Source organism: Numida meleagris, chromosome 5 (genome assembly GCF_002078875.1).
Source record: "Numida meleagris isolate 19003 breed g44 Domestic line chromosome 5, NumMel1.0, whole genome shotgun sequence".
In the NCBI taxonomy this organism is placed as follows: Eukaryota; Metazoa; Chordata; class Aves; order Galliformes; family Numididae; genus Numida; species Numida meleagris.
The window spans coordinates 3,301,744-3,328,776 of NC_034413.1; the positions used below are offsets into that span (position 1 = coordinate 3,301,744).

At 43.3% G+C, this 27,033-nt stretch overlaps 2 protein-coding genes across 4 annotated transcripts; one reads left to right on the forward strand and one right to left on the reverse strand.

The window, feature by feature from the left end:
- ABRAXAS2 (abraxas 2, BRISC complex subunit) lies at positions 551–19,528 on the reverse strand. The gene is made up of 9 exons (XM_021399230.1): positions 19,378–19,528; positions 18,169–18,259; positions 15,265–15,301; positions 12,653–12,719; positions 10,479–10,669; positions 9,804–9,923; positions 9,073–9,157; positions 6,814–6,928; positions 551–2,715 (listed from the first exon to the last, which is right to left on the reverse strand). Exons 1-9 carry the CDS (start codon positions 19,447–19,449, stop codon positions 2,249–2,251), a joined length of 1,245 nt encoding a protein of 414 aa, XP_021254905.1. The 5' UTR covers positions 19,450–19,528; the 3' UTR covers positions 551–2,248.
- EEF1AKMT2 (EEF1A lysine methyltransferase 2) lies at positions 19,557–26,800 on the forward strand. 3 transcript variants are annotated; one of them, XR_002439440.1, is made up of 7 exons: positions 19,557–20,355; positions 20,602–20,667; positions 21,473–21,587; positions 24,570–24,677; positions 25,548–25,764; positions 26,213–26,295; positions 26,537–26,800. XR_002439440.1 is itself a non-coding variant. In XM_021399231.1 (6 exons), exons 1-6 carry the CDS (start codon positions 20,300–20,302, stop codon positions 26,632–26,634), a joined length of 660 nt encoding a protein of 219 aa, XP_021254906.1. In that variant the 5' UTR covers positions 20,249–20,299; the 3' UTR covers positions 26,635–26,800. The 3 variants fall into 3 exon arrangements, 2 of the variants coding, with proteins under 2 accessions (XP_021254906.1, XP_021254907.1); XM_021399231.1 differs by lacking the exon at positions 26,213–26,295 and having other exon boundaries at positions 20,249–20,355; XM_021399232.1 differs by lacking the exons at positions 20,602–20,667; positions 26,213–26,295 and having other exon boundaries at positions 20,259–20,355.

The following is a 27,033-nucleotide window of genomic DNA, read 5'->3' on the forward strand; positions in this document are numbered from 1 at the left end:
TTGGGGATCTCAGAGGCCTTTTCCAGCCTTAATGATTCTATGATTCTCCATACTGTACAGTCCTGTTCTTCTAGCTATAAACAACCAGGAAAAAAATAGTTTAGAGCTAAAAGGAACAGCAATCCTAGGTTTCTCACAACAGTAAAACAGGAAAACATTTTCTTGTGCCAAACGAACTCCTGGACTTCAAACTGAGAAGCAGACACCATTTTCCAGCAGCTTTCCTTCAGTGCCGCCTACCTGCTAGTTACTGGTTTTCCTTTTTGTGCGTGCGTGTGTGCTCCCGAGAATCACCAAAGGAAAACGTGCATTCCACCCCCAGTCACCTACACTCTAGATGTCAGAGAGGCGCAGAACTCGGGCTGGCTTTGTTCTTGACGTGGTCCAGCACTCGGGCATCCCTGCACGGACACTTCCAGCACCGCCTCCTCCCTCCGGCCCAAGCCACCTCTACGAGCAGCCCAGCCGTGGCAAGTCATCCATCTCCAGCCCCATTTCTGGACTCTGCTCGAGTCACTCATCGACACAGAATCTGACAGAGATTCAAATCTAAATGACAGGATTAAATAAGATTTTATTGTCACATTATAACTGCTTCGTCAGAGATGTACATTTTGCAGGTTTCTGTGCGGAATGAGAATAAAACCGGAGTTGCCATCTTGTCAATCCTTATTGCGACACACGCCGAGAGCCAGGGATACAGCCAGAACCAGTCCAATGGACTGCAACGCCCAGAGACAAAATGCAACAGCTTAAGGCTAACAGGAGTCATGTAAAATAGTTAAAACAGACCCCGAGATGTTGAATAGTGGAAGCACTCGATAGGAGAGAGGCCGGGTAGAGAGAGGCCGATGAGCAGAGCTTTCCCCACATACACAGCACGTGCTGAAGTTTCAGTCTCTTGCAAATCTGGGACATTTCAACCCTCAGTGCGAGCGCTTTGTTCCTCTGGGTATAAACCAAAAGTGGTTACTCACATCTCAAAGTGACAAATGCTTACGATGCCCTCACCGTAAACTGTGTGTTTTCCTCATTTACAGATCAGGGACGAAATCCAATAATACAAACGTTTTAGTGGCATAATTTCACGTATTTGGGGCAACGTTAGTATACAAGCAGTAATTAAATAAAAAATAAGTGCATCCAAACATGAAATTCTCTAAATACACCACACTTCATTTATCCCAAATGGCAATTTTCTGATGAGCTGCAATTCCAATTAAAATAATCATTTACACATTTCATCCGGAGCAAAAAAGAGGTAAGAAACCCAGGGGACTCTCCAAGCCATCTTCTCCTACTCTGTCCCCTATTTATTACATAAAATAACTCATCCAGAAGCGTAAATCCAATATTCAGATGCAAATCAAATGCAAGAAGCAGGCTCTGCTGTTTGCGACTTGCAGACTCCAAAGTCCAACCATGATGGAATTTACTACTTCCGTCAGTCATTTTCTCCTGCATGTGCACTTTGTATTCATACTAAAATAATAAACGAGACAATAAACGAGGCTAGTGTGGCATACAGTCATTGTAAACCCAGCAAAACCAGAATAGTAATAATTGTGACATTCATTCGGATGATTTACCAGCCATCCCACCCCCCCCCAACACCCTTTACAGGAAAAAAAGGCAACTGTCATTGTAAGTGATAGACACATTCTGCTAGTAGAAAAGTCGAAACAAACCCCTCCTCTGTTCAAAGAGCATGCCCATAGAAGGTAGACTACATCTGTTCCAGTCAGGCTTCTCAGAATTACCAACATTTCTTTGCTTGCAAAGGCCAATCCGGCTTATCACAGAAAGCTATTCTGAAGGCGGCCCATTTTTTTTTTTTTTTTTCCCTTTCGAAAATTAAAATTCAAGGCATGATAGTGCAAGAGGTAAGTTTTGATTTGAGAACATTACTTGTAGGCTAACTGTGCTTAGTTACTACAACCCAATGTATTGTCTTCAAGAGAATACGGCAACGAAAGCTACAAGGTTTCTATCAATTTCATTTCGCCTAGATTTCCCAGTACATCCATGAACCTCATCAGTATTAGTACAACTTGATTATCCTAATGATCCCATTACAAAACTTGCAAAATGCATCACGAGGTGAATAAACCTTCTAGTGCAAGTCTTCTACGCTGCGTGCACAGGAATCCTGTGTAGTTCGTTTCCTCCAGGTTTAATCCCCAAAAATCTTTCTGTAACAACAGATGAAAAACAGTGTCACATCCACTTTTTCCCCCCCCCCCCCCAATCAAATCTGAGAAGTTTGAGCGTTCCTGGAGTCTCCATCGGGATGTGCTGAAGGTCGGGAATCCCTTGTCTGTGAGTATTCACTGTCAGACGACTCTGTAGGTTCGAGCAAGTTTTCGTAATCACTGTCTTCTGATTCGTCAACATTGTCACCAACCTCTCTTTGGGAAGATGGCATGGATGCTCCATTACCAGAATATTTCAATCCTGTGTTTGTTGAAACGTAACCAGAAGAACCCACTGCTTGAGGCCGAGGCATAAAAACACTGCTTTCCAGGAGCCCGTGACCGACAGTACTTTCTTGACTGGTCGCACTGAGATCCGAATACGGAGGGGGAGGATTGGAGACGTCTGAATCCTCAAGCGTGCAGCCTTCCACCGCAAACCCAGTGTAGGACATTCGTGGAACAAACATAGGTTCCAAGTTATCCGTCGGCATTTGCCTACTTAAAATTGCTTGCTGCAATCCTAGGAGAAACAAAGCAAAGCGGCGTGCTTAATGCTTTTGTAAAGGACATTACGAAGCCACCAAGCTGTAGCCAATTCCACCCAACCCTTACCCATGCTCTTCTTTCTCTCTGGTTGCTAATAAACTTTCCTCTCTCTGGCACTGCTTTCCAACTCCGGCACTGGATCTTTCCTGCTCAGTGTCCAGTGCTCATCTTCAGCAAGCTGTGATTTCCATGGTGATGAGCACACGACACACAGCACGGCTGAGGCTGCCAGGGACCCGAGGGCCCATCTGCTCGAGCAGGGACGCCTAGAGCGCGGTGCCAGGACAGTGTGGACAGACAGCACCCCTAACGATCACGTCAAGTCTTGTTTATTACTACATCACGTTCTTGGGTATTGAAAAAGAGCATCTTTGCTAAATTTAACGGTACACTCATGAGCCTCTTCTCTATTAGCACAATTTGGCTATCCTAGCGTCCTCATTTTAAAAAGCTGCAAAAAGCATCAGAAGGCAAATCAACCAGCTAAGTGCAGCTCTGCTGCATTTATTTGCACACTCACCCTCTACAACTCATTTCCTTCACGTTAAGTCCCCTACAAACATAGCTGCATGAAGTTCCCACATCTTGATGCTTTTCCCTCTGTTTTTTGCTCTCTCACATCAGAAAGCAGCTATGCCAAGGCTCATTGTGCCTGTGTCTCTTCAGTTCATGTACTTTTAATAGCCAAAGCAAGGCCAAAAGTTGCAGATGTGCCTTGCCTTCAAGGATTTCACAGTCTCAGCGTTTCACAGTGAACAGAGAGTAACATAAGCAGTACTTGTGTTACAACCCAGACGATGGAATTTAATCAGCACATGCTTATTAAGATTACAGATGGTACTATGCTACTAATAGCCACCAGCGGAACAGAGTATCAGAAAAGGAATTTCAAAGTGATCCTAACAAATGAGGTGACCACGAAAACAATTCATGGAAGACATGCAGAGGAACGATGGACTGCACAAACTGCACAATAAGGGACCGCTGCATCCTTCTGCAGACAAGAAACTGAGGTTTGCTGCTGATGGAACAGGAGTTACGTTGTGTGTAACGAATACAGCTGGAACGCTGCATCTAATTTTAGATACCCCAGGATGAGAAACATGGAACAACTGGAGAAACCCTACAAAATAAAGGGATTTGCTCGTGGTCTGGATATCACGACCTAAGAGGGCAGGCTGAAATAGCTTGGATAATTAGACAAGACTGAGGAAACTGCTTAAGCCTTCAAACACACATAGGAGGGTACCGTGGAAAGTTAATTAGAAGGCAGCTTAAGTTGATAGTATTGTACATTAGACACGAGGAGAAACTCCCTTGCAGTAACACTTATTAAGCACTGGGATAGACTTAAGTTTGACTGGTTTCTAACTGGTTACCAACCTCCAACCATCTGTCAGATCTGACACTCGTGTCTTTAAGGCTGTCTTGCAGCTAGGTGCTAGACTAAGTGGAATCAGCTCTACTGAGCACACACCTCACTTCTGGCAAACGCAAAAATCAAAGCTGAATAGCTCCTGTAATCAGGCCAGTGAGCTGCCTCTTACCTAAATAAAAGGGCATGTTTCCCTCAAGTGCCTGAGGAAGGAGCTACATAGCACAACTGCAGTTTCAGCCTGCAATATGAGAACTATGGTGGGAGACTTCCTGGCATCCGGGAAGCGCACAACCCACACCCCAGAACACTAGCAAAATAATTTCAGTGATCTGTCAAGAAGTCTCAGCTGACTTTTATGCTCTAGTGTTAGAGCCATAACCCATTACCCAAACATCCTTAGGAAAAGCAAGCTTTCACACAACACCACCACAGGAATTTGAATCAGATGCTCCCTCGTCCTCCAGCCCAGAGGCCGATTAGCTGGAACAACTCACTCACTAAAACCAAGGAAATTCTCCCAATACTGAGAGAGTGGGAGAACAGAAGGCCAGCTTCGCTATTTAGCTACTTGCCTCTAAAAATATTAGAGATACAAGCTGCGTGTTTTCTTATTTCTGGCACCCATTCTCAGTCCAGCACTTCCATCTCGCTGGTATTATCTGGAGACTAACACTGACTGCTCTTCCTCCTCCGCCCTGAGCTTCTGCCATATGGGCTGAGATCAGCTCCAGCCTCACTGAACAACCAGCTCTGCCTCTCGCTGGCTTGTGAAGCAGCAGCTCCCTGGCTGCTTCATCACCAGCCAAGCAAGATGCAACATTGACTCATGCTGCTTTTGCCTTGCAGATAGGCTGTGACCGGTGCTGGCTCTTCACCTCACCTGTGAGGATCAGGGAAGGAAGAACCTCAGGGAAGAGGCCCGGCAGATTGAAGTTTGCTGTGAAATACTAATGTGGTAACAGTACCTTGCTGCCTGGAGAAAAAAAAGCATCCCATCAGAGCAACAGAGTGGCCTGCTGCACAGCTGGGGTTATTAACCAACACGAGCCATCTTTCAGCCTCAGGCACAGATACAAAAACCAATAAAAAACACGCTGCAGCTAAAAGAACAAAAATTTGATTATTTTACCATTGCAAAACACGGGAAGACAGAGGAAGCGTTTGCTAAAATAGAAGTAAATTTATAAGCAAATTATCTAAGTATTACTTCCCGTTTGCCTATTCTCTGCCTCTCCCTTCCATGTTCAGCCTTCCCCGACACACACGGACTCAATCAGAGCAGCAGTGTCTCCTTGGAAATGTCAAGGCTACCCACCACTGCTAACCAGAAGCATTTGAAGCCATGCTCTGTTCTTGGGCAGCTGGGACAGTGAGGCAAGCAGCCCGGTATGTTCACACAAGAGGTCTGCCTGATTCACAAAGATACGGAGCAGCAAAAAAAGATGCTGCATGTACACCTAGTACAGGTTCTCCTCACCAGCTCTGAATACGTGGTAGGAAAACTTGGTTTTATACTCTGTATTAATAGATCGGATCTAATAAAAGCATGGATTTTTAAATAGGATTTATTTAAACTGTTGAAGCTTAAATGCCAACTCAGTACAAAGCTTGCTGATACAGGTGTTCAAAGCACAGCAGAAGTGCAATTTCCTTTCAGAGCCTCACTAGAAAGAGAAGAGAATCATTACTATATCGCATTGAACAAGTCAAAGAATTATCAGACTCTATGGCCCCAAAATTCATCCCTCCAATGTGCTGAGAAGGACATTTCAGAAGCACCATGCCAACAACATTGATACAAATTAAAATTCACATTTCAAGTGCCATATCATCACTGATAGGCAGGCAGATTCCAGTGGCATTCTGCACTAAGAGCTTCTTCCACTTTCTAGCAGGTACTTCTGAACGGAATGGCTTCAGAACAGATTTTTGGGAAGATCTAGTGTAACACTCAAAAGTGGTATTTCAATACTAATCACATTCACTAAGTCAGTAAAGAACAAAAATAACGCTGAATAAGTTAGGATTCGGTAAAAACACAGTGGGAGGAGGATAAGAATGTAGATGATCTTCTCTATACCAGTGGTGAAAAATAAACACACCCCCTAAAAGTTGCAAGGTCAGAAGGCATCTAAGGCAGCACATCGGGTGATCTATGTCAGTAGTCATCACTTAAGTACTCCTTTCCCCTCAGTCTGCTTGCTTGCTGTCCACTGATGGAACTGGAATCTAATGTAATTGGTGCTGGGCTGGTATTTGGGGTGGAATCAGGGAAGGGAATAAAGATTTCAAAAGCATGGGCAGTTTCTGGTCTGTAAACACAGCACCCTGTTTTTATGTAGTATTTCAAAAGGAATCTCTCCAGTGCTTAGATGTGTTTTTCCTGTTCCTGGCTTTACTCCGTTTTTCCTTTCCTACAACTGATCTTTTCCTGTGTTACTTCCAGGATTAACTTCCCCACTCTTGCTCTACAGTTCCACCTCTCCCCCTTATTTCCAGCACGCTAACACCAGCTGAATCCTACAAGGACACTTGCAACACTTACACTTCCAAAGTGCAGGTACCACCCGTCCCAGTGCGGTATATTTCATTCTTTTGCTATGAGCTACCAGCAATGCAACTCCAAACGATTCCACAAAACGTTCTGCCCTTACAGTATCTTGTTCTGAAACGATGACATTAGAAAGTACTTACTTATTTTTTGTTCTTTTTCGTTTTTCCTTTGTGCAATTTGCCTTTTTAACTTGTTCACATCAGCTTGAAAAGATTCAACCACACGCTCACTTTTTTCTACGTCTATACATACTGCCTAGGAGAAAAACATAAGGCGTACTCAGACTTTGCAGAAATACAGAAAACACTTCCAGAGCAACATTAATAAAGTCACTGCCACAAAAGAAGCCATTAAAAGCACAAAGCTAAGAGCAGGAATTGGCTATTTCAGAGCATTTTAGATGTTGTGTTGAGAGACATGGTTTAGTGGGGTTATTGTTGGTAGGTGGATGGTTGGACTAGGTGATCTTGTAGGTCTTTTCCAACCTAGCTAATTCTATGATTCTATGACTTAACTCAACCCAAAGCATTTTCTTCATGGCTGCTGTCCATTCACAACTGCTGCATGGCAGGAAAAGCAGCTCCAAATAATTCCTCAGCACAAGGAAGACGGCCATAATAAGAACCAAAGATAGTTTCTCTCACTTGGTGAAAGAGGCTTGATTTTTTTTTTTTCCAATTTGAACTCCAAGAGTCTACAGTTACCTTAATGCAATGTTGTTAGCACGATAACGATACTATGGCAGCATGATTACAAAACCTAGCATGCACCTTCATGCTTTTCATAGCAGGCCAAATTTAAACTGGAGTGTGAAACAGCTGTGTCAACAAACAACTGCCCTGAGCTCACCTCCCAGCTGATAACTCCTAACTAAGCAAGGCCCAGCAATTTTCAGCCAAGTTTCCCTACACTGGTTAAGAAATGAATGGGAAATTTCAGGAAGACCTTCATTTAGGAACAGTTCTGCGTAACACGGGTCTCCTTTTTAATCCAAACATGTTATAGTGGATTTTGCTTACATCTTCTGGAAATCAATACCGGTCATTAGCAGTAAACACAGTCAGTTTTGAAGAGTACACAACTCTAAAAGCAATGATGAATCTTCAACAGTAAGTCATTAGCAATTTAGTGCTGCTGCTTCAAAGGGTTACAGCCAGTGATCTTACCTACAGCTGGAATTGAAGAACATGAACTCTGCTTTCAGTGCTGTACCTAATTCTTAAAGATCATAGTGTAAAAAAGCCACCACACACACAACTAATTGGTGAATAGTGCAAACACAGGCATTTCAGCTGCTTTAGCAGGAAACCTGTTCCTGTAAGGTTCTCTATGAAACGTGTACTTGAAAGGTCAAAGTTCCTCAAGTCAGCTAACACCCAGGTTATTTCTCAGCTCTGTAATGATGTACAGCAGCAAAATGGGCATGGTAAAATACAACCAAGCCATACTTTTAACAGGTAGGAGGACCACTCCCTGATGATGTCACAGTTTCCTTTTTTTTTTTTTAATTTTTGCTGATTCAAACACCGTCAAGAACAGAAGAGGAAACATTCTCTGTTGGCAAAAATGTCATTAAAAAAATAATACCACTAGCTAGCATATTAGACATCAGAAAATAAATGTCCACGTGCCAAGGTGAAAACAGCCTTCCTTCTTGATGCAAGTTGCCCACCTTACCACGCAGGTTCAAGGGAGCAACTTCCATGGAGAAATAGTTCTGTGCAAGCAGGGTGAGGAGATGGCTGGAGTAATGACTGCTTTGCTCTCTGCTCTTTGTACCAAGCAGCAAAGCTACGCTGGAGCAGAGACACATATCACTGCAGGGCAGATGTGAAGGGAAAGCCTGGAAATTAACTGTGACTCCATCACAATTAGCAGATGTGCGTGCTCCCAAGGCAGCACAGCTACAAGCTGTGAACTGACAACCTTGCATCCTGGAGGTTTGGTACACGAGGAGCTTTCAGATGCTTTGCTGCATTTGGAGCAGGATGCACTCGTGCTCTACACAAAACATTCACAAGTTTTAACTACCAGATGGAGCTCCGTGCTGCATACTACACACCAAGAGCCAGGAATCATTTTTAAACTCACACAGGCAAATCCCCACAGCTTTCAGGAAAGCTTTTCTTCAAGATGCACTCTTAAAAATAGCTGACATCTCCCAGAAATCATGGAGCAATAAGTCACATTTACTTGCAAGAAACAAAGGATCGATGGCATTCATATAAATCATTTTTGCTGAGGTCACTGTCATGTTCCACTGCTGAAGTCAAACATTTTTGCACAGTTTATGAGAAATCATTTATGAGCTCTGAATAATTCCTGTAATCTTGCTTTAATTAAAAGACAAACAAAAGATGCCACATACACACTGACGAATAGTAAGTAAAGGAAGTTACCTGCACTTTTTCCTGAAGTGCATTATAAACCTGATAGATAGCCCTGATGTCCTTCATCACTCCATCTTTGTCAAAAAAATCAGTACTGCAAAAAGAAAAGCAGAGATCATTAGTTAGAGAAGACAACACAAGTTCCTATCTCACGCTCTCTCTGAGTTGCTGTTAAGCAGTCAATCTCTGTATTTCTAAAATACATTTTCTTTTATACTGGTAAAAAAAAAATACTCTACAGAACCAAAATTTGAATTGCAGAACATTTGATATCAAGGCTCCTTCTGGAACAATGAAGTCCCATCTTTATTCAGATTAAACGTATGCTGAAAACTGTAAGCTTGTGACAATTTCACTGTCAACAGTCATAAGAGCTATTTTGCATTAAGAGCCTTTAATTAAAATTACTAAACCCAGCAATAACAAAAACCCCAAACACTCCAAATCAGCGTTCTGCTTTTAAAACAAGCTTGCATACAAAACTGCTTGAGAAAAAAAATAAGTAATCAAATAATCCTTCAGCCAGAAGGCCCACAGCACGGACTGCCCATACTAACTCTGCTTTTCCACTTAGCACATTGAGTTACAACTGTTCCTGTCAAAGATTTCATTCTAAGCAGAAAAAGCACAGTAGGAACCAACTGCTCATTCTCCTCCAGAACTAGTTTTTTGCAGCTTGAAGCACATGTCCTCACTATTTTTGGGGAAGGTATGGAAGGTAGAGCTTGATAAAACCTTACCCGTATTCCTTAATAACTTTGGCATAATTCTGAGAAGTATTTGGCACTGAAGAAACTTTGTATTCCTGTTGACTAGTGTTGCCTAGATTAGGAATAGCAAGGGACACCCTTTGATTATACCTGCAGAGAAAGTTTAGAAAGAGTTCTTAATTACTTTTCAAGAAATTATTTACAATAGTCTTGACACTATTCCATCTCTTTGATGATCAGAACTTGTCTCATTTCCAAGCTATTGAGTTAGGTTTATGATAAAAATTGCCATATGTTAGAAGTTGTGTTTAAATAAATGCATGATCAAAAATTCCCTCGAGATGGAGGCACCTCTGTAGCTCTAACAGCCACTGTGCCAGAGACACGAGGGTGAAGCTGCATTCATGTCTCTTACAAGGAATATGGTACCAACATCCCATTTCTCTTAAAATATATTGTTTTTATTCCTTGAATGTTTAAAAACTGAGAAGAATTCTCACTCACCCCAAGACTGACCCATCAATTACTTGCACAGGGTGGTGGTGGGTGAAAAACCATCATCACTAACAACTGTACACCAAGGTAACACTTGATAAACAGAAAACTGTGTAATTGTGCCAACTTCAGAATAGTTTACAATGTAAAGAACAGCAATAAGAAACAGAACAAAGAACAAGGATTGGCTCATGCATGGAGATTGCTTACCTTCGGTTTGGTCTAAAAAGCACATATTCTAAAGCATGTGTTGAGTTGTTTGCAGTGGAAATGAAGCTGAAGAGAAGGAAGACGAGATCAGGCACTCCAAGAATGTGGGTCAGCTGTTTATGAATGATGTGCTCTCTGTATGACATCTGCTGCTGAGTGTTCCTCCTAAATCTGTACCATCCGATAACGTTCTGTAATCAAGTACAAGAAAGCATTAATGAGAGGTACAGATGTATCGACTGATCATAAGGCTGCCTTAACTTTGATATGTTAATCAGCCAGATCTTGCAACAGCTTTGTTACAAGAAAACCTGACCGAATTACTAGAGGTTTGTACCTGTTAAATAGCCCCAGAAACTGACACATCCTGCTACACACAACTATTAACTGCTCAGCCTCCTTGTGCTACAAACACTCCCATGCCCTCAGTGGCATTTAGGAGCCCGCTTTCATTAGTTTCTAATTCAGTCGTTTACTTCTAACGACAAATCCTGGAGCACCTTCAAATGATCAGACCCAAGCAGTTTTCAAACACAGCAGATGTATTTATTTATTTTTTTTTAGCCTAAACGTTTCAACTGCCTATTCACTCGTATTGATTTGCAAGACACATTTCCAGTGCTATGCAAACTTATGTGCAAATACTTTGTCTGTCTGGGAGACGTATGGGACTAATCTGCTGCGCACAGCGATAAAATTGTGTGCTTAATTGTGATAAGACTCATATGCACAGCAGATAAGACATTATAATTCAATGATGATTTTGAACACAACATATTAAAATTATTTAGTGTAAATGGGCAATTAAATTAAGACAATAATGACAAAGGATGCATCATTAACAATCCGGTTTAGGAAGACTCCCAAGAATAGGCACTATCACACAGTGGCACATAAATATTGTGTACGTTTATTGGAGTAGAACAGACTTGATGTATCAAACAATAGGACACTCAGTGTCATAATTAAGCATTTTTTTTTAACTTCTTACAGTAAAATCTGTACAATTACATAGTCTGATGTAGTAAGTCGTGCTTATTTTGTTAGCAAAATGAACACAAGACTGCCTTGGTTCCTTGACTGCACTGCTTCTTTTCTTTTTTGACACTATGACAATTAATGTCGTCAAATCTACAGTACTTTAATCACAGGTATGTGCCTGTACATATAAGATACACACACAAAGAATGTATATGCTAAGTGTAAATACGTAAGTACACAGAGAAGAGTTTGTTCTGACAGCATTTGCTAGAAGATAACAAAAACCATCGCCATGATTTATGTCGCAGTCATTGCACAGATTTAGAACTTGCTTCCCTAAAGATCCTTCCTCAACAAAACTGCCTGTAAGCAGAGGTTTGCAGTTCAGCTTGGCAAGATGATCAGCAAATAAAGACTGCAAATTCAACGATGATAGCTTCACCCTTGCTCAGAGCAGGATAGTGAAAGTTACACTAGAGTCACCTGCAGAGGACAGCAATCCCCAAAGCCCAACACATCAGCCCTCACCATCAGTTCTGTGACTAGAGGGATGCAGGCTGCAGCTCTACAAGCAGCTGGGATAACACTGTTTTGCTGCTGGTTTGCAACAAGAAGTACAACAAGAGAAAACAAACCTTACATCTGCTACCCCTGCCGTGCAGTAACTGCTGCTAACCAGACGTTGTGAGCCCAACTCATGTACTAGCTAACAATGCACACATGGCAGAAAGCTATGACAACAGCAGGCATATGACTGCCTCCTGCCAAGATCTCCAGTTTAAAACTGGCCCTGCAACAATTACAAGGCTATAGCATGACAATTTGTTTTAACCTTCTAACATGGACTTTTTGGAACAGATGTTCAGATTAGAGACATTTTTTGTTGGCTTCAGCAGCTGAGCACACAATGGTTACGCTACACATTCAGCTCAGAAATCAGATGGTGCATTAGTACCAGCCCTTCATTTCTGGAGATGTAAACTTAAATTCTTCACTTTTCTTCAGGGAATTTAGACACTGCCCCCAGTTTAACCTAAGTACCACAAATCCACTAAGTAGTGTACAGGATAATCCCCAGTTCAGAACAGATCAGATTTGTTAAAAGGAACTATTTCTTCTAGTTAGCTGGCTGTCTTTTCAAAACCATTCTTTCTAATTATGTCTAGAAGAGGAGGAAAAGACACACAACTTACTTTTCTTCGATCTTTAAGAATCCTGTCCAAACTCTCCTCATTAACCTTGCCGGCGTAGTCATAAAAGCTTGAACCAAAAAAGGAAAAGAGAAACACAGGCACTTAGTTTACACACACGCACATTATACATAAAGTAGTTTATGTTCTTCAAATAGATGGCATTCTATAAATCAGAAATCAGCCTCTACAATTTTACCCTTATCAACATTGGTCAGTATTCACACCACCTACCTAGTACATCCAACTTGGCAGCTACTTAGCATACAAAATCAGAAGCCTGGGGTGACTCCACAGCAAATAAGCGGGAGTCACTCACAGAGGAGGACGCCGAGCACTGAGGTGAGCTGTATAAGACTAGCTGGTGCAAATAGCCTAACCATTTTTAAACAACTGATAACGAAATATAATGCGCCTGAAATTATTAGCTCTCAAATGCTTTCAATGAGCACTTTGCTTTGATGACTAGTATTTCACTGGCACCTCCACAACAGAGGGAACATACAGAAGCGGACTGTGGAATTGTATTTTGACCAGCATTCTGCAAAACCCTACTTTGCTAATGAGGGGCCTACCTGCCAGGGAGGAAAGGAAAGCAGGGCCAACTGACATGCAGCTACAAATCACTTTCCTGAGCTCCAATCCTGCAATTAAGCTCACATGAACAGACCCTTAAAGCCAAAACAGTTACACTGGGGGCAGCAAGAATCTGAAGAAGTACTGTGGTCTTTCCACATGGCTCTGCTTAAGGAACAGAGTCCCAAATCCTAACAACTTGTTACTCAGAGGACACGACGTAGTTAAGAATTTATAAAGCTATCTACACAGATAGGTTTATAAATTCAAATGAACCACACTTCATAACAGAAGCAAAAACATTTGAAAATAGATTCCTCCTTGACTTACCTGCCAAGTCCTTAGTCTCTCTCAAGAGCTGATATCACTAACACCTAAAGCAGTGCAGGAAAACACTCTGTTTTAGAGGTCTATGATCTCAACTCTTGTTTGTGTGGGGAAAAAAAAAAACAAAACAGAAAATTCTGAGCTCAGTACTTGGCTGGTAAATAAGGGTGGAAATAAGATTTGGTTTAAGATGCAAGTTATTTGGAATATCAAGGCTACAGTTATTAATTTGAGATACAGCATTTGCATAATCTTTTCAATTCATTCTCATGTTTGTATGTTCTTGTAAGTATTGAATATCCAACTCTTTCTTCACAACTGGTAATTTTCCCACAGGATGAGCAACTCATACCTCACAGAACACCCTAATTTGAGAACTGCACAGATAAAGATATCGGGCCTTTTAAAACCCTTACTTCTTATTCAGTTCCTGCTCCTTGCTAAATGCACTGGAGCCAAGCCTGTGATATTCACCAGCAATGCCAGCTTACAAGAATACAGAGCAGATGAGCCACAGGCCTCCTTAGCCTGGCTACGTTTAAATCAAAAGAATAAGGCAGAATGCCCCCACACCAGCAGCTGCTGCAGCTGAAGGAACAGAACAACTGGCATCTTGCTCTGGTACTGATAAAGGTTAGCTGAACTCCGTGCGATTCCCCTATGCTCTGAAGTTAATAAATTCATTCTTGCTCACGTGCAGAAATCGTGCTGTGAAATGCAGACTTCCTCCCCTTCCTTCATCACCTCAGCTACTAACAACACATTTCTTGAGTGGGGAGAGATGGTGAACGTGATCGGTTTTGATATGTGCTGCACGAAGCACCGCTGGGAATCAGGAAGGGCCCACTAGACACTGGGACATTATCTCAATGTGTGGAGCCTTCAGCATATAAATCACTGGGATAAGAGTACCCTTCTGTAATTATCAGATAGCAAATGACAGACTGCAGCTCTTCTCTCTACTGTAACTAATGTCAGTCACAGTATCTAAGGTACTGTGTCTTCTTAATTGGCTGGAAATCTCTAAATAGAGACAAGAAGAAATTAATTGGGAATTCCTTCTGAAAAGGATTTCTAGGGAGTAATTTAGAAGCCATCACTGTATAACAAATGAAGACCATATAGAAAAGCTACACGTAGTAGATTAAAGCTGCTAAAGGGAACATCAGACCTACATTTAATTTTAATTCTGGAGTGAAGATCAGAAGGCAAAAAGAAGTAGCAGCAAGTTGAAAGCTTCACAGTAATTAGTCGGTGCATATCAGTACAACTAACTACAGACCTTGTGAACCCAGCAGGTTTGCAAGGTAAGATTGTACTGCGACCCATCAGGCCTAAGCAGAGTTAGTCTAAGACTGCAATAATTAAAATTGGTTTTGACATTCACCTTAATTATCAGTGATATGATTTGATCTGACTTACATCTCCCTCCACTGAATAGGTGGCAATTTGAAGAGGCAGAGGAAGAAGCCTGCAGCAGTTACCTTGCCACTCTTTCTAAACTAAGACTTTCTATTAAGGCAGGAGGTACTAAAATTGAACACATGCTTCCATTGCCACGGTACATGCAATTTACATGTATTGCTGTATCATCACCAGCTGAGGAAACAACACAAACGTTGCTAGCTATGGCTGAAATGCTGCTACATTACAGAGAGCTATTTCATTTCATATATCACAGCCAACACCCGAAGAAAACAGAAAAAGCTTACCTAAAGAGTTTTGAACAAGGCTCATGGTTGTGGATTTCTGCAACAATAAAGAGAGAGACACATGTCCAACTGCTCGAGATAAAGAGGAGTGATAGTGGCATATCTTGCATAACCTTTCCACATCACATCTATTGAGCAAATAAACTTTTCTATCAGACCACACAATGTTCTTTCGTGTCTCAGCAACTCTTGATGACACAGCATCATACCCGGAAAAGCAGCTTCTCCTTCTGGTCTTCCATTTCACAGAGGAAAACGCTTGAACAATACGCAACACACACACACACACTAGCTCTCATATACACAGATATATCCTAGTCTCAGATATATACATTTTATATTATTTTACAGTTGTAACCTCTTCACAAAGGCATTTATGATTTCTTTCTTCCTCTTTGAAAAACCTTTCCATGTTTTACTTACATTGGTATTCACTGCTGCTTTAGTAAACAGCGTTGAAGAGGAGGTGTTAAACAGCACTCCACAATGATGAGCTGCACTTTCATTTCATACAACAGAATATATAAATTAAGAAGTCACTCTAATTTTTTTCATTGATGAGTTACTAATGAATGCTAAGATGCTAATTTAAGCGAAGGTTGTAGTACGTCAGTAGTCACAGAGAGGAAAAAAAAGCAAAAATAAACCATACAGTTTCTCTAATACCAAGCACGACTTCCTTTTTGTGGCATTCAGTACTTCTGTCAAGTTCTCCTCTGCTCGTACTCCTCAGACACAGTTTGTCACTTATTCATATTATTATGCTTTGATCACACAACTTTTGCCTGACATTGTATTTGCTCAAACCCGGCAGCATTTATGGGGCAACGCTATTTCACGTTCCCATATCAGAATGCTGCCAGAGCGCTCGGCAACAACTCTGCTCAGAGCCTTCCTTCCTGCGTGACTCACCACCTGCTGTTCTGACAGCCACCGCCTGCTCGCCATGCCAACCTCAGCAGAATCACAGGCAGACCACAATTCCCAAGCACAACAGACTACACACACATTGGCCTCGCAGCACGCTGAGCCACCATCACTACAAGGCCCCAAACATCGGTGGCACGCGCGCTGCCTGAGAAGCGACACTTCCACCACGAGAACAATTTGCTGTGCTGCCGTTAGGCTTTGAAACAGCTCCAAACACAGAAAGCCACCTCATCCCCATGGTTTCATTCTGGCACGCAGGAATCTGTGGGAATGATCTGCTAAACGAGGCCAGCAAATTTAATTATTCCAGCTCCTACTAACGCCTTCCAGCAAATACATTGACTATGACTGCTGAGAATACACTTCTTGATTCTTGGGTTACTGCACTGCTACATAGATGCATGAAGGTGCCATCGTTCCAAATCTGGGTTTTACACATTGACTTATTTTACATATAGAGTATCCTTACTACATATATGTATATTTATACACACACACAGCGCCACTAAGCCTAGAGATAAAAGACACAAAAACGTTAGGGTTCATCTGTGAGAACTCCAACACTAAACTGCCCATTTCATTTCAACTTCTAAACTCCTGGGTCAACTTGTAACGCCGATAAATAAATGCCTAAGTAAGAATTTGGTCAACAAAAAGTATCCAGAATATATCTGGGGGCATAATTTCCCCTTTTTTACAAAAAAAGAACTGAAAGTATAACGAAAGAGTACCTAAAAAGGGAATAATTTTTAACATTTTCAAGCACTTGGTTATGAAATCAGACTAGAGTGCAGCTGCTTAGTGACATTACTGCCTTGCATTGTTATCAGTAACTATGACTAGATAGCACTGAACAGTCACGTTGAGTTTTGTCTGAACAAGCAGACATCAGCTGCTTTCCTTGACACAATGCTCTGATAATCATATACACAAACACAAGATCTATCCCTTTATTTTTTGTAATTTATCTCAAAGATTAGTACAGGTCACACAGTCAATTTACCACATATTTTTCTTTAGGAATGCCCAGACCAGGAACCTACTTAACTTTTCAAAGCCACGCATACACAACCACCACTACTTCAAGGTTGCAAGTATCCTCCCATGTTCCATAATACAGCACGTACTTCCAGAGACCATTAGTTCTAAAAATATCATTTCCAAGATTGCTGGAAGACATCTGTGTCTTAGCTAAGCTTTATAACGACCGTGGTAAGTTATCTACAATCTGTTCCACAAAGTCAAGTATGCACACATTTGGGTTCTTACAGATGAAGATGTATTTTAACACCAAGTTATATGCACGTATACAAAAAGGACATTTGCTCTTAGGGACTCCTTGATTTCTGTAAATCGCAGAGTTGAAAACCTGTGTTAGCTTCTCACTCGTGACTTCAACCAGCAGTTCTTGACATTAGATATCCTGCTAGCAACCTTTCAGCTTTCATAGCAATACATCAGCAGTACATACCAGCTCTTCTTGTCACTAAAGTAGACCATTTGACAAATAATCCTGGACAAATAATGGTTCAGCAGCTTACAGGGTTATCACCTCCCAGCCACTGATCCATACCCTCTACTGTAAGTTTGCCCCTCTTCTTGTTGTAAACCAAACAACACATTTTATTTTGAGCACATCCCTGCATTTAGGCAACCATACAAACAGGAAACTCCCTGCAGCACCAAGAAATCATTTATCCATTACAAAATTCAGATCAACTGCTACACTGAAGAATCTCTTCTTCACAAAAAGAGATGCAAAAAAAGCCCTGTATGTCACAAACAGCTTTTCCTTTCCTCACATCTCAATCATGAACAAATAATATAGCAAGTGATTTAATTCCACTTTTAAAAGATTGGAAAATCTCACAGTGGTCTCAAACGTGAAATAATAATTCCTATTGAATTATTATATTGAGAAATGAAAAACCCAGCAGTGCTTCTCTCAGAATTTCTCAAAGCTCTGTTACTTACCAATTACCTGTAGAAATTCTGTATTGCTGATCTGGGAGTCACTGATGCTAAAGGTCTCTTCTTGTCTAACCTCTCCTAGCAGAAACCCTTCCTGCAATTTCAAAGGAAAAAAAAAAAGACTAAAAATAGAAAAAAAACACAATATGCAGTAATTCACTGTAACTTTCTTAGCACTAAATGGAAGGCTAAATACAAAGTTATTGTTTGACATAAACACATGGGTTGCTGTAGGTACAGTCTTACATTTACTAGGGTTGATATCCTAATTCATAACACTGTAGCAATGAGCCACCCCACAGCAACATGAGGATTTCATGACCCAAAACACCCACTGTAGTGAAGTGAATGCCCACTCCCTGGAAGCATTCAAGGCCAGGCCAGATGGGGCTTTGAGCAACCTGGTCTAGAGGAGAGGTATCCCTGCCTGTAGCAGGGGGTTGGAACAAGATGATCTTAAAGGTCCCTCCAACCAAAAGCATTCTATGATTCCCTAGGCAGTACAGCACTCACACAGGGAAAGCACACACTTGGTGGAAGGGCACTGCCTCTTGTTCTAGCCCCATGGGAACACAGCAGGCAGGGAGCAGCCCTGAGGAGAACACCACAGCCGCTCCTGGAAGCAGAGTTCTCATCTGCAGAGACTGAAACGTACACACGGAGGCGAGCCAGGCCCTGAGCAACACCAAGCATCATAAAGCCTGAAGTAACCTAATCTTTCCATCTCCTCTCCTACCCAGAATGAGTAAGGGCAACAAGCAGAGATGAGGCACTCCGGCTATCAGCATAGACACAGCGGCGCACGGCTTCCTGGTACGGAGGGGTGGGAGCGGGTTTCCAAAGGGAGCGTGTCAGCAGAACGGAGGCATTCAGGAACACCGCTCTGAGGCAGGGCCGCCTGACCAGCGGCTCTGGGAAAAACACCGCCGCTGAGCCGCGCTCAAGGCCGGCAACTCCCGCACACGCTGCCCACCGAGCGGGAGCCCCGGGCCCAGCTGCAGCCCCGACACTCCAGCGGGCCCCCCCCAGCCCCAGCGGCCCCCCCCCCAGCCCCAGCGCGGCTGCAGCGGCCGCTCAATGCGCCCCGCCGGCCAGGGGCCGCTCCTCAGAGCCGAGCGGGAGCCGCTGCCGCCGGCCGTTCCCCTCCCGAGCGGTCCGAGCCCTGCGGGCCCAGAGCCGCCGCGCCTCAAGGAGGCGGCCCCGGGCACCTACGTGGTCGGCGCTGCTGTTGGCGCTGAAGTAGCAGACGGAACTGAACGTGTAGCCCGAGATGGAAGCCGCCATGATGGAGACCACTGCCGCCGCCGCCGTTCCCACAAGGTAGCGCGCGCCCACAGCGCCCAACCGCTTCCGGCGGGGCGCGGGGACTGCTGGGAGATGGAGTCCGTCCCCGCGCCGGCTGGCCGGGCAATCCTAGCATCCTTCGAGATCGTTCAGTCCAACCGCACCGGCGCCAAACCGTGCCTCTGAGCACCGCACCCACACCTACAAGGATGGTGACTCCACCATCTCCCGCTGGCTGGCCGCCCCTGCCGTGAGGAATTCTTCCCGAGGTCTGAGCATCACCTGGGTTAAGATAAAAGAAGCGCAATTATGGATTTATAAGTAATGTGCTGTGGTCACAGATGAAATGGATTCTCTTTTCCCATCTAGGACACCCAGTGTTGCTTACAGTTGTGTATAAGTCAGACTCTCTATGCAAGTGGCGCAAAAAGAAATAGCACAAATCCTTTTTTTGTAAAGATGGCCTGGACTTTAGGCAGTCCTTATGAATGAAAATGATGAGGATATATCCCCTTGGAGCTGTGCTGTTCCTTAGAACCAAACTATCCATCGGTTTCAGTGAAACACTTTGGGACGGTGATAAATAATGAGCCAGCAGAAGAACGAAATGTTGGCTTCGGAAGTGCTTGGGCAAAGGACACAGCGGTAGCGCCGAACTGAGCAACACCCTGCTGTAAACCACTGAATCCCAGCGCTAGGAAGAAAGCGCTTTCGCCCCAAGGCAAAGCCCGGGGCCAGCTTACGGGAGGAGCCCGGCGGCACGGAGCGCCGGTCCTCCGCACCGCAAGGGCGGCGCCCTCTCCCCCCGCGCCAGTCACGCTCTGTGGTGTCGCCGCGCTTCCGGGCGGGCATGGCGGGCGCCGGGGAGGAGCCCTTCGCGCCCTCGGCGCTGGGCACTAGGCCACAGTGAGTGGGGGGCTGTGGGCAGGGCCGGCACCGGGAGCAGCCCCCAGCCTGCGGGAGTGCCTCGCCTTCTCGGGGGGCTGCTGCGAAACGCTCCCTGCCGCTTGGTTTCGGTTGTGAAGCGGGCTCCAGGTGGTCCCGTGACCTAGATGCGGGCTCGCTCTCCTCCTTTTTCCACTCTTTGAAGTCGTTCTCAGTGCTAATTGCGATATCTTCTTCTTTCACTCCCCCCCCCCCCCCCCGCTGTAGCTGGGATGCAGCGTATGAGAGAGAGCTGCAAGCTTTTCAGGAGACGGGAGACGCTGGGGAAATTTGGTAATTAAACCAACTCTGCCGGAACGTGCCTGCTCTTTGTTTCCAAAGGGGATGCTGCAAACATGCAGCCCGTGGGTCAGTGAATAGCTCTGGGTGTTGGCAGGGGGAGGGGGGGTGTCAGTTTTGGAACCACCCATTCCTCTCCTGACCAGCTTTGCAGTGTAAGCTGTGCTTACACAACTGTCCTAGTGCAGAAAGCAAGCTGGTAGCTATGGTCTGTTGTGCTCACAAGTGGTCGTTTTATCACTGAGCTCACATGCAAGTAGGCAAGTTGCCAGTGCTGTCTTCTCATACAACATACAGAGGGCTTTGCCTTCCAAAGGTGGTATTACAGTACTTGGAGGGACCTTGTAAGCAGGAGGAGGACTGACTTTATTTACACAATCTGATAGGACAAGGGGGAATGGCTAGGAACTGAAAGAGGGGAGATTTAGGTCAGAAGTTGGGAAGAAATCCTTCGCTCAGAGGGCAGTGAGGCCCTGGCACCGCTCCCTGAGCTGTGGTGCCCCATCTCTGGAGGTGCTCACATCCATGGATGGGCCCTGGGCAGCCTGAGCTGGGGGAGACGACCAGCCCATGGCAGGGAATTGCAACTAGGTGACCTTTAAGGTCCCTTCCAACCCAAGCATTTCTGCGGTTTGATTCATTTAAATTTAAAGCAGACATGGAGTGTGAGCTATGTCAGGTGCTAGCCAAGTGCTTCAGTAAGAAGGGCTCTGCAGAAGCTGGGGAGCAATTAAATACATTTGCTGTGCTGATTGTGTGTCTTTGCTAGCTTGATTACCTGAGCCCTTGTTCCTAATAGGTTTGGAGAAGAAAGCATGGTTCGCATAATCAGATGGTTGGAAAAACAGCAGGTGCCCCTTGACAGCTCAGTGCTTGACATTGGAACCGGGAATGGTGTTTTACTGATTGAATTGGTTAGTACATTGCAAAGTTTCTGCTTTTGTAACAGAATCGGTGCTCAGAACTCAGTTCTCACAAGGGATAGTAATCACAGCGAGTTATGAGCTACAGGAAAGACAAAAACAAGCCCTTCCAGGTCAGATATTCTGTGCTTTTGTGAAAACTGATGGTAGCTTTCTAGACAATGTGTAAATTGGAACTTCTACTTTTTTTTCCACCAGCAGAACAGTGGTTACTGTGCATGAGGTCTTAGGTTTTCCTTTGGTTTAAGAGTACAAGTGAAATTACTTCAGTGTTGTTGACAGGCCTTAAAAAACATTCTGTAACAAAGACAGAATTGCACAAGGCAGACAGCCTGTGGGGCTCAGATAGGTAACTCAGTGAAGCAGCTGTGCCATTAAGGGTTTCAAAAATGCAGACCTATGTGACAGAACATATGTGTTGCTCTATGTAATGGAAGTACCGATGTGTTTTTATTTTTATTATTTTTCTGCGTATGCTCAAACTTGAAGTTTCTTGATACCGCCTGGATCGTCACTTCGGATTTCAAATTTTGCAACGTTTCTTTAAATCAATTGGCCTGAATATCCCTTATTTTAAGTTTACTTTCCTGTTTTCCTACATTTAAAAATGCTTTTCTTCCCACTGTTGTGTTAAACACTCACAGTTAAGGAGATGAAGCTGATTAATGTGCCAAGTACTCAACTGCGAAACCAGACTCCTTGTCCATCCTCAGTTCTGACAATAATACTTATTTTTGATGTAAAAGATGGCCAAAACCACGTAGTTCATATAAATGCTTTGATAAGTTGGCAGTGCTTCAAGAAGCATCCCTTTTTGCCAGGGTGGAAACCCCTTACCAGAAAGGTTCTGAAGTATTATAATGTTATAGAGTGATGGAAGATGATGTGGAGCCACAGTAATTCTTTTATGGTTCTGATTAAATCCTTTGCTATAATATTACTGCAGAATTGGTAAAGAAGGAAGCTTTGTTGCTGTTGTAGTTCCTATTTCCAACATTCTCCACTGGTTCCAACAGAAATTGAATGGAAGTCAAAGTCGGGTTTATAACACATCGTTGTTTTAAAAAACATGGACTTTGATTTTAGAAGAACTTAAAGCCTTTGTGGGGACTGACTGCCACACTGCAGCACAGGAGAAATCATGGAATCAAAAGCAGAAATTGTTCATCTCATTAAGAGAAATAAATGTTGAAGCCTACTAATGATGAGTTCTAAGTGCAATGCTAGCTCTTTCACTTTTGAATCATCCAGTAGAAAATTCTTTTGATTTGTAAGGCGTTTTATACTGACACCACTTAGAAATCTGAGATCGATTTTCATTCTGTAAAAAGCAAGCAACAGCATGATAGCTTTTCAAAACTATTAAACTGCTGCAAGAGCAGGTGAAGGGTATTCACCACCCAAGTGAGGGTGTCTGCCCTGCAGTGCAGAAACCCAAGCAGTGCTGCACTGATAGCACTGCACGCTGCTAATTGAACCAGCTCTGTCAAGGAGCAGCAGAGGCTGTTTGTGAGTACCACCTTCAGGACACGTTGTGGTCATGTTTGGCGCTTGAATGAATGAACCCTTCCTCTCCATATGGAGTCAAGCCATACAGGTTTAGCAGCGTTTAATGTTGTTTATCCTTAAACTTTCCTTCTCTGCCCCAGAGACTATAGGAGTGAATGGAAACTCCCTGAAGTGACTCAAGCTCTTCGTTTCCAAACAGAGGAGCTGTTGTGGAAACTACGCTTCCACCCCCAGGCCTTCAGCACAGGCATCTCAGGAAGCTTGGTTTGCTCTTGGAGCTCTGGGGAGGAACGTGGGCAGAAGCCTAAGCAATATGCTGTTCTTCATCAAACACAAACAACGCAGTCTTTGTGTTAAGCTGAAATTAGTCCTCAATTAAGAACAGCTGGCTAGCACTGCGCTCACACGGACAGAGGGGCTGCTAGAAGGAGGAAGGACTTTTAAAAAAAATATAGTTTTCCTTGTTGGGGTATTGGCCTATGGAAGAAGTAGACAGGCAGCAGATTGCTTAATGCTAGTTGGGGTCCTTGGTATTCAAAAAACAACAAAAAAATGCACCCCTCCTCCCCGCCATTCCTGCCTGCAGCTGGTCACAAAGTCATAGCTCTTCCTGCAGGGTTTGGATCCGGACAGATCCGCTGACCCACGTGCTGCCAGATCTCCTCTCTTCAGCTGCTCCTACCTGCGAGTGCAAATGTGTTACCACACTGCTCCCAGGTACCCAGCTCCAGCTGATGTGAGGCATGTGAGCCCATCTGCTTTGCAAAAGGGTTGCTAGGCTCTCGTTGCCTGAGCTGGATGAGCTGGGTTATCATTATCTAGTTCAAAGTCAGCAGAAAGTCTCTGTGTGCTCTTTTATGTGGTTCGTAACCTGCCTGAAAATCACTGATACAAAGGCCCCCCTGCATGCAAATAATTGCATTGAGATAGACATTAAGATGAAAAATCAGAAAAGTAGAAGTTTTACAATGGTTTTCTGTATTAATAAAGTGTATAACGTATATTGCCTCTTACAATTTAGGTTGTAAGCCAAAAAATTGCTCAGTCTCACATGTGTTAAAGAGGTTTTCTTATTTTGAAGTATCTGGCATTGGCACATGTTCTCATCACGGAAAATTCCTGGTTTCTAGGTTACTTTTGGTACAGATAAGAGCTTATTCCCCTCCAGAGTTTTTGACAGTTCTGCTCAGTTTCCCACTTGTTGACATCAGCCAGCTTTCAGTCAGCAGTTCTTCTGATGAGGTAGCAGGCAGATGGGGTTACTGCAGTCCATTCACTTGGCTGCTAAACTCTGGTGGTGATAACAGAAATAAAAATGAGGAATAGAAATAAAGGTTTTGGATTGTTTTTTTTTTTTTTTTTCCCTCATTAAGAGGGAGGAGGATGAATTATAGAGTATAGGAATAGACCTGGTGAGCAAAAAACTTGCTAGCACGCTGATTAAGATTCTCTGCTTCTGACTAGGCAAAAAATGGCTTCACTAACCTCACTGGGATTGATTACTCACCTTCTGCAATACAACTTTCAGAAAAAGTAAAGGAGAAAGAAGGGATGTCTAACATTAAATTACTGGTAAGTGCTGAGTGAATCTTCATTAAGGAAATTGAGAGCAACTTGGCCCCGGGGTTAAATGACCTACTTGATATTCGGATGCACTCAGCGTAATATATTAATGATGTATTTTGAAATTCATTTGTATTTTATACCTCGCAAGAGAATTCTAACCAAATAAATCTGTGTTCACAGGAAGATCTGTGGTTTATCTTGTTGTTTGTAGCAGTCACAAGCTGTCTGTGCTTCTCGCAGGGAACAGAAGAGCGCGTAGCCATTTCACAAGCCCTATATTTAAGCTGATTTACTCTGAATTTTAGATTTAAGACAGAAGACTATATCCTTATGGGAGAGGAGCCCTGCAGCAGGGAGTTTGGGAGGCCCTGCTTGGGCAGAGGGGGACCGGTTGACCTCCAGAGGTCCGTTCCAGCCACAGCCATTCTGTCACCGCTGTTTCTCTGCTCTGCTTTTCCCTGCCAGCTCTGTATCCCTCTGATGTCTCTGTTCTTGTACCTCAGTTGTGATCTCTTTGTAACAGGCACCATCTTGTCTTCTGTATTTGTACAGGGCCTAGCACCCAGCGCCTAGGAAACCAGGGATCAAAGTACACATAATGATTTAAAGAATGAACTCTCAAATGTGTTAGCTTGTGCTTTAGATGAGTAGGTATATACGTGGGCTTTATAGCAAATAGATTATTATGTCATATGTAGAGAACAGGAAGCTGATGTGGCATTGTAACTGTGAAAAGCCTTTGGCTTAGCTTTTCCTGAGGATGCCCTTTCCTATTGCCAAGTTTGAGACTTTTGATGCTAAAGCATTGATTTTCATTAAAGTTTCAGGAGCTCCTGAGCAGAAGATTGTTTTCACAGTTGTAGACTTCTGGTTTAGGTAGAAGACTTCCTGACTCCATCAGCGGAGTTGTCGGGATTTCAGGTCTGTATTGACAAGGGGACTTTCGATGCCGTGAGCCTTAATCCTGAGGATGCAGTTGGAAAAAGGAAGCAGTACGTGAGGTCTCTCTGCAGTGTATTGAAACCAGAGGGCTTTTTCCTCATAACATCTTGCAACTGGACCAAGGAGGAGCTGCTGAATGAGTTCAGAGAAGGTGAGCAGTTGAACAGAACCATTTGCCAACTTGTGGTTGATCAAGGGTGCAGTGTCTGGGTTAACGTATTTTCTCAGATCAGGATAAGACAAGGTAGGAAAAAGATTAATAAACTCCTCGGCTTATTCTCACTGTTTTCCTCAAGAATTACTGCTTCTACATTTGCCAGCACCGATGTGCCAAGGGGCACAGGTTTTGTTATACTTTAGAGAGCAAGGATCTCAGTCTAGCTACACTGGGAAGGGAGGGAATTCTGTACCCATGTGATTTTTTTTTCTCTTTGGCCTTTTATTAGCAGATCCAGTTCACCCATACAACTGCTATAAAATTGCCTGTGTTTAGGGGAGCTGGCAAGTCTGACTGACCTTTTTTGTGCCCTCCTCAGTGACCTTTCTGACCCTCTCTGAAGGTGTTTTTGTCTTGCTTTTTTTTTTAACATGATGGTTAGCTTCTGAATCTCATGCCTGAAGCTTGAAACTCCAAGAGTGTGGATCTAAAACAGCCATCCCTTCTGGGGAACTAAAATCACTGGCAAGTAATCATCTTTTCTGCCATTAATTTGTGTGATTCAGCCAGCTAAGATTTTTATTACCCATGGAAGGGTTTCAGCTGTATAAAGAAGCAGTGCAGTGTAACAATACAGCCCTGTGAAATTACAAAGTAACTGGCTTGCAAGTTTTCCAGACAAACGAAGAATGGTTTGCAAAGGGTTATCAAGAGGAGAATAAAATGACTTCCTTCTAATAAAAGCATTTTAATTTCTGTCTGGCAGGATTTGAAATTCTGGAGGAGCTGCCAACACCCAAGTTTTGCTTTGGAGGAAGAATTGGAAACAGCGTAACAGCATTGGTTTTCCAAAGAAAAAAGTGAGACCATCCATCTTGGACAAATTAGATTAGCTGAGAAAAGTCTGAACTTTAAAGTAAGCCTGACAGCAAACCTCAGACACGTGTGTAAATAAATGTTATTTGAGTACACAGTTAAATGCTATGTATGGAACTCCAAGGGACTATAAAACTCTGCCCTAGAAACATAACAGCTTTGCATAACTTGCCTGTAAATTTTGTCCTTGCTACAACCTCACTTGTTTCAGGGAAGCTGCAACTTTGAGAGAGACAAATAAGTCATTCTAAATATTGACTAAGATAGCCAAATGATGCTTGCATTTGGAATATAAAGATTAGCAGGTGTTTAATTTCTGTTTTGGTAATCAGTGACCAATAGAAGCAAAGGTATTCTACCAAGTAAGTCTCATTTCTCTGTTGTGGT

Coding starts and splice junctions, on each gene's coding strand:
- ABRAXAS2 (XM_021399230.1), bottom strand. CDS start 19,449: ATGGCGGCTTCCATCTCGGGCTACACGTTCAGTTCCGTCTGCTACTTC. Junction 15,302..18,168: donor AGAATTTCTACAGGTAATTG/GTAAGTAACAGA, acceptor TTATTGTTGCAG/AAATCCACAACCATGAGCCT. Junction 12,720..15,264: donor CCTTGTTCAAAACTCTTTAG/GTAAGCTTTTTC, acceptor TTTTGGTTCAAG/CTTTTATGACTACGCCGGCA.
- EEF1AKMT2 (XM_021399231.1), top strand. CDS start 20,300: ATGGCGGGCGCCGGGGAGGAGCCCTTCGCGCCCTCGGCGCTGGGCACT. Junction 21,588..24,569: donor GTGTTTTACTGATTGAATTG/GTTAGTACATTG, acceptor GCTTCTGACTAG/GCAAAAAATGGCTTCACTAA. Junction 24,678..25,547: donor TGTCTAACATTAAATTACTG/GTAAGTGCTGAG, acceptor CTTCTGGTTTAG/GTAGAAGACTTCCTGACTCC.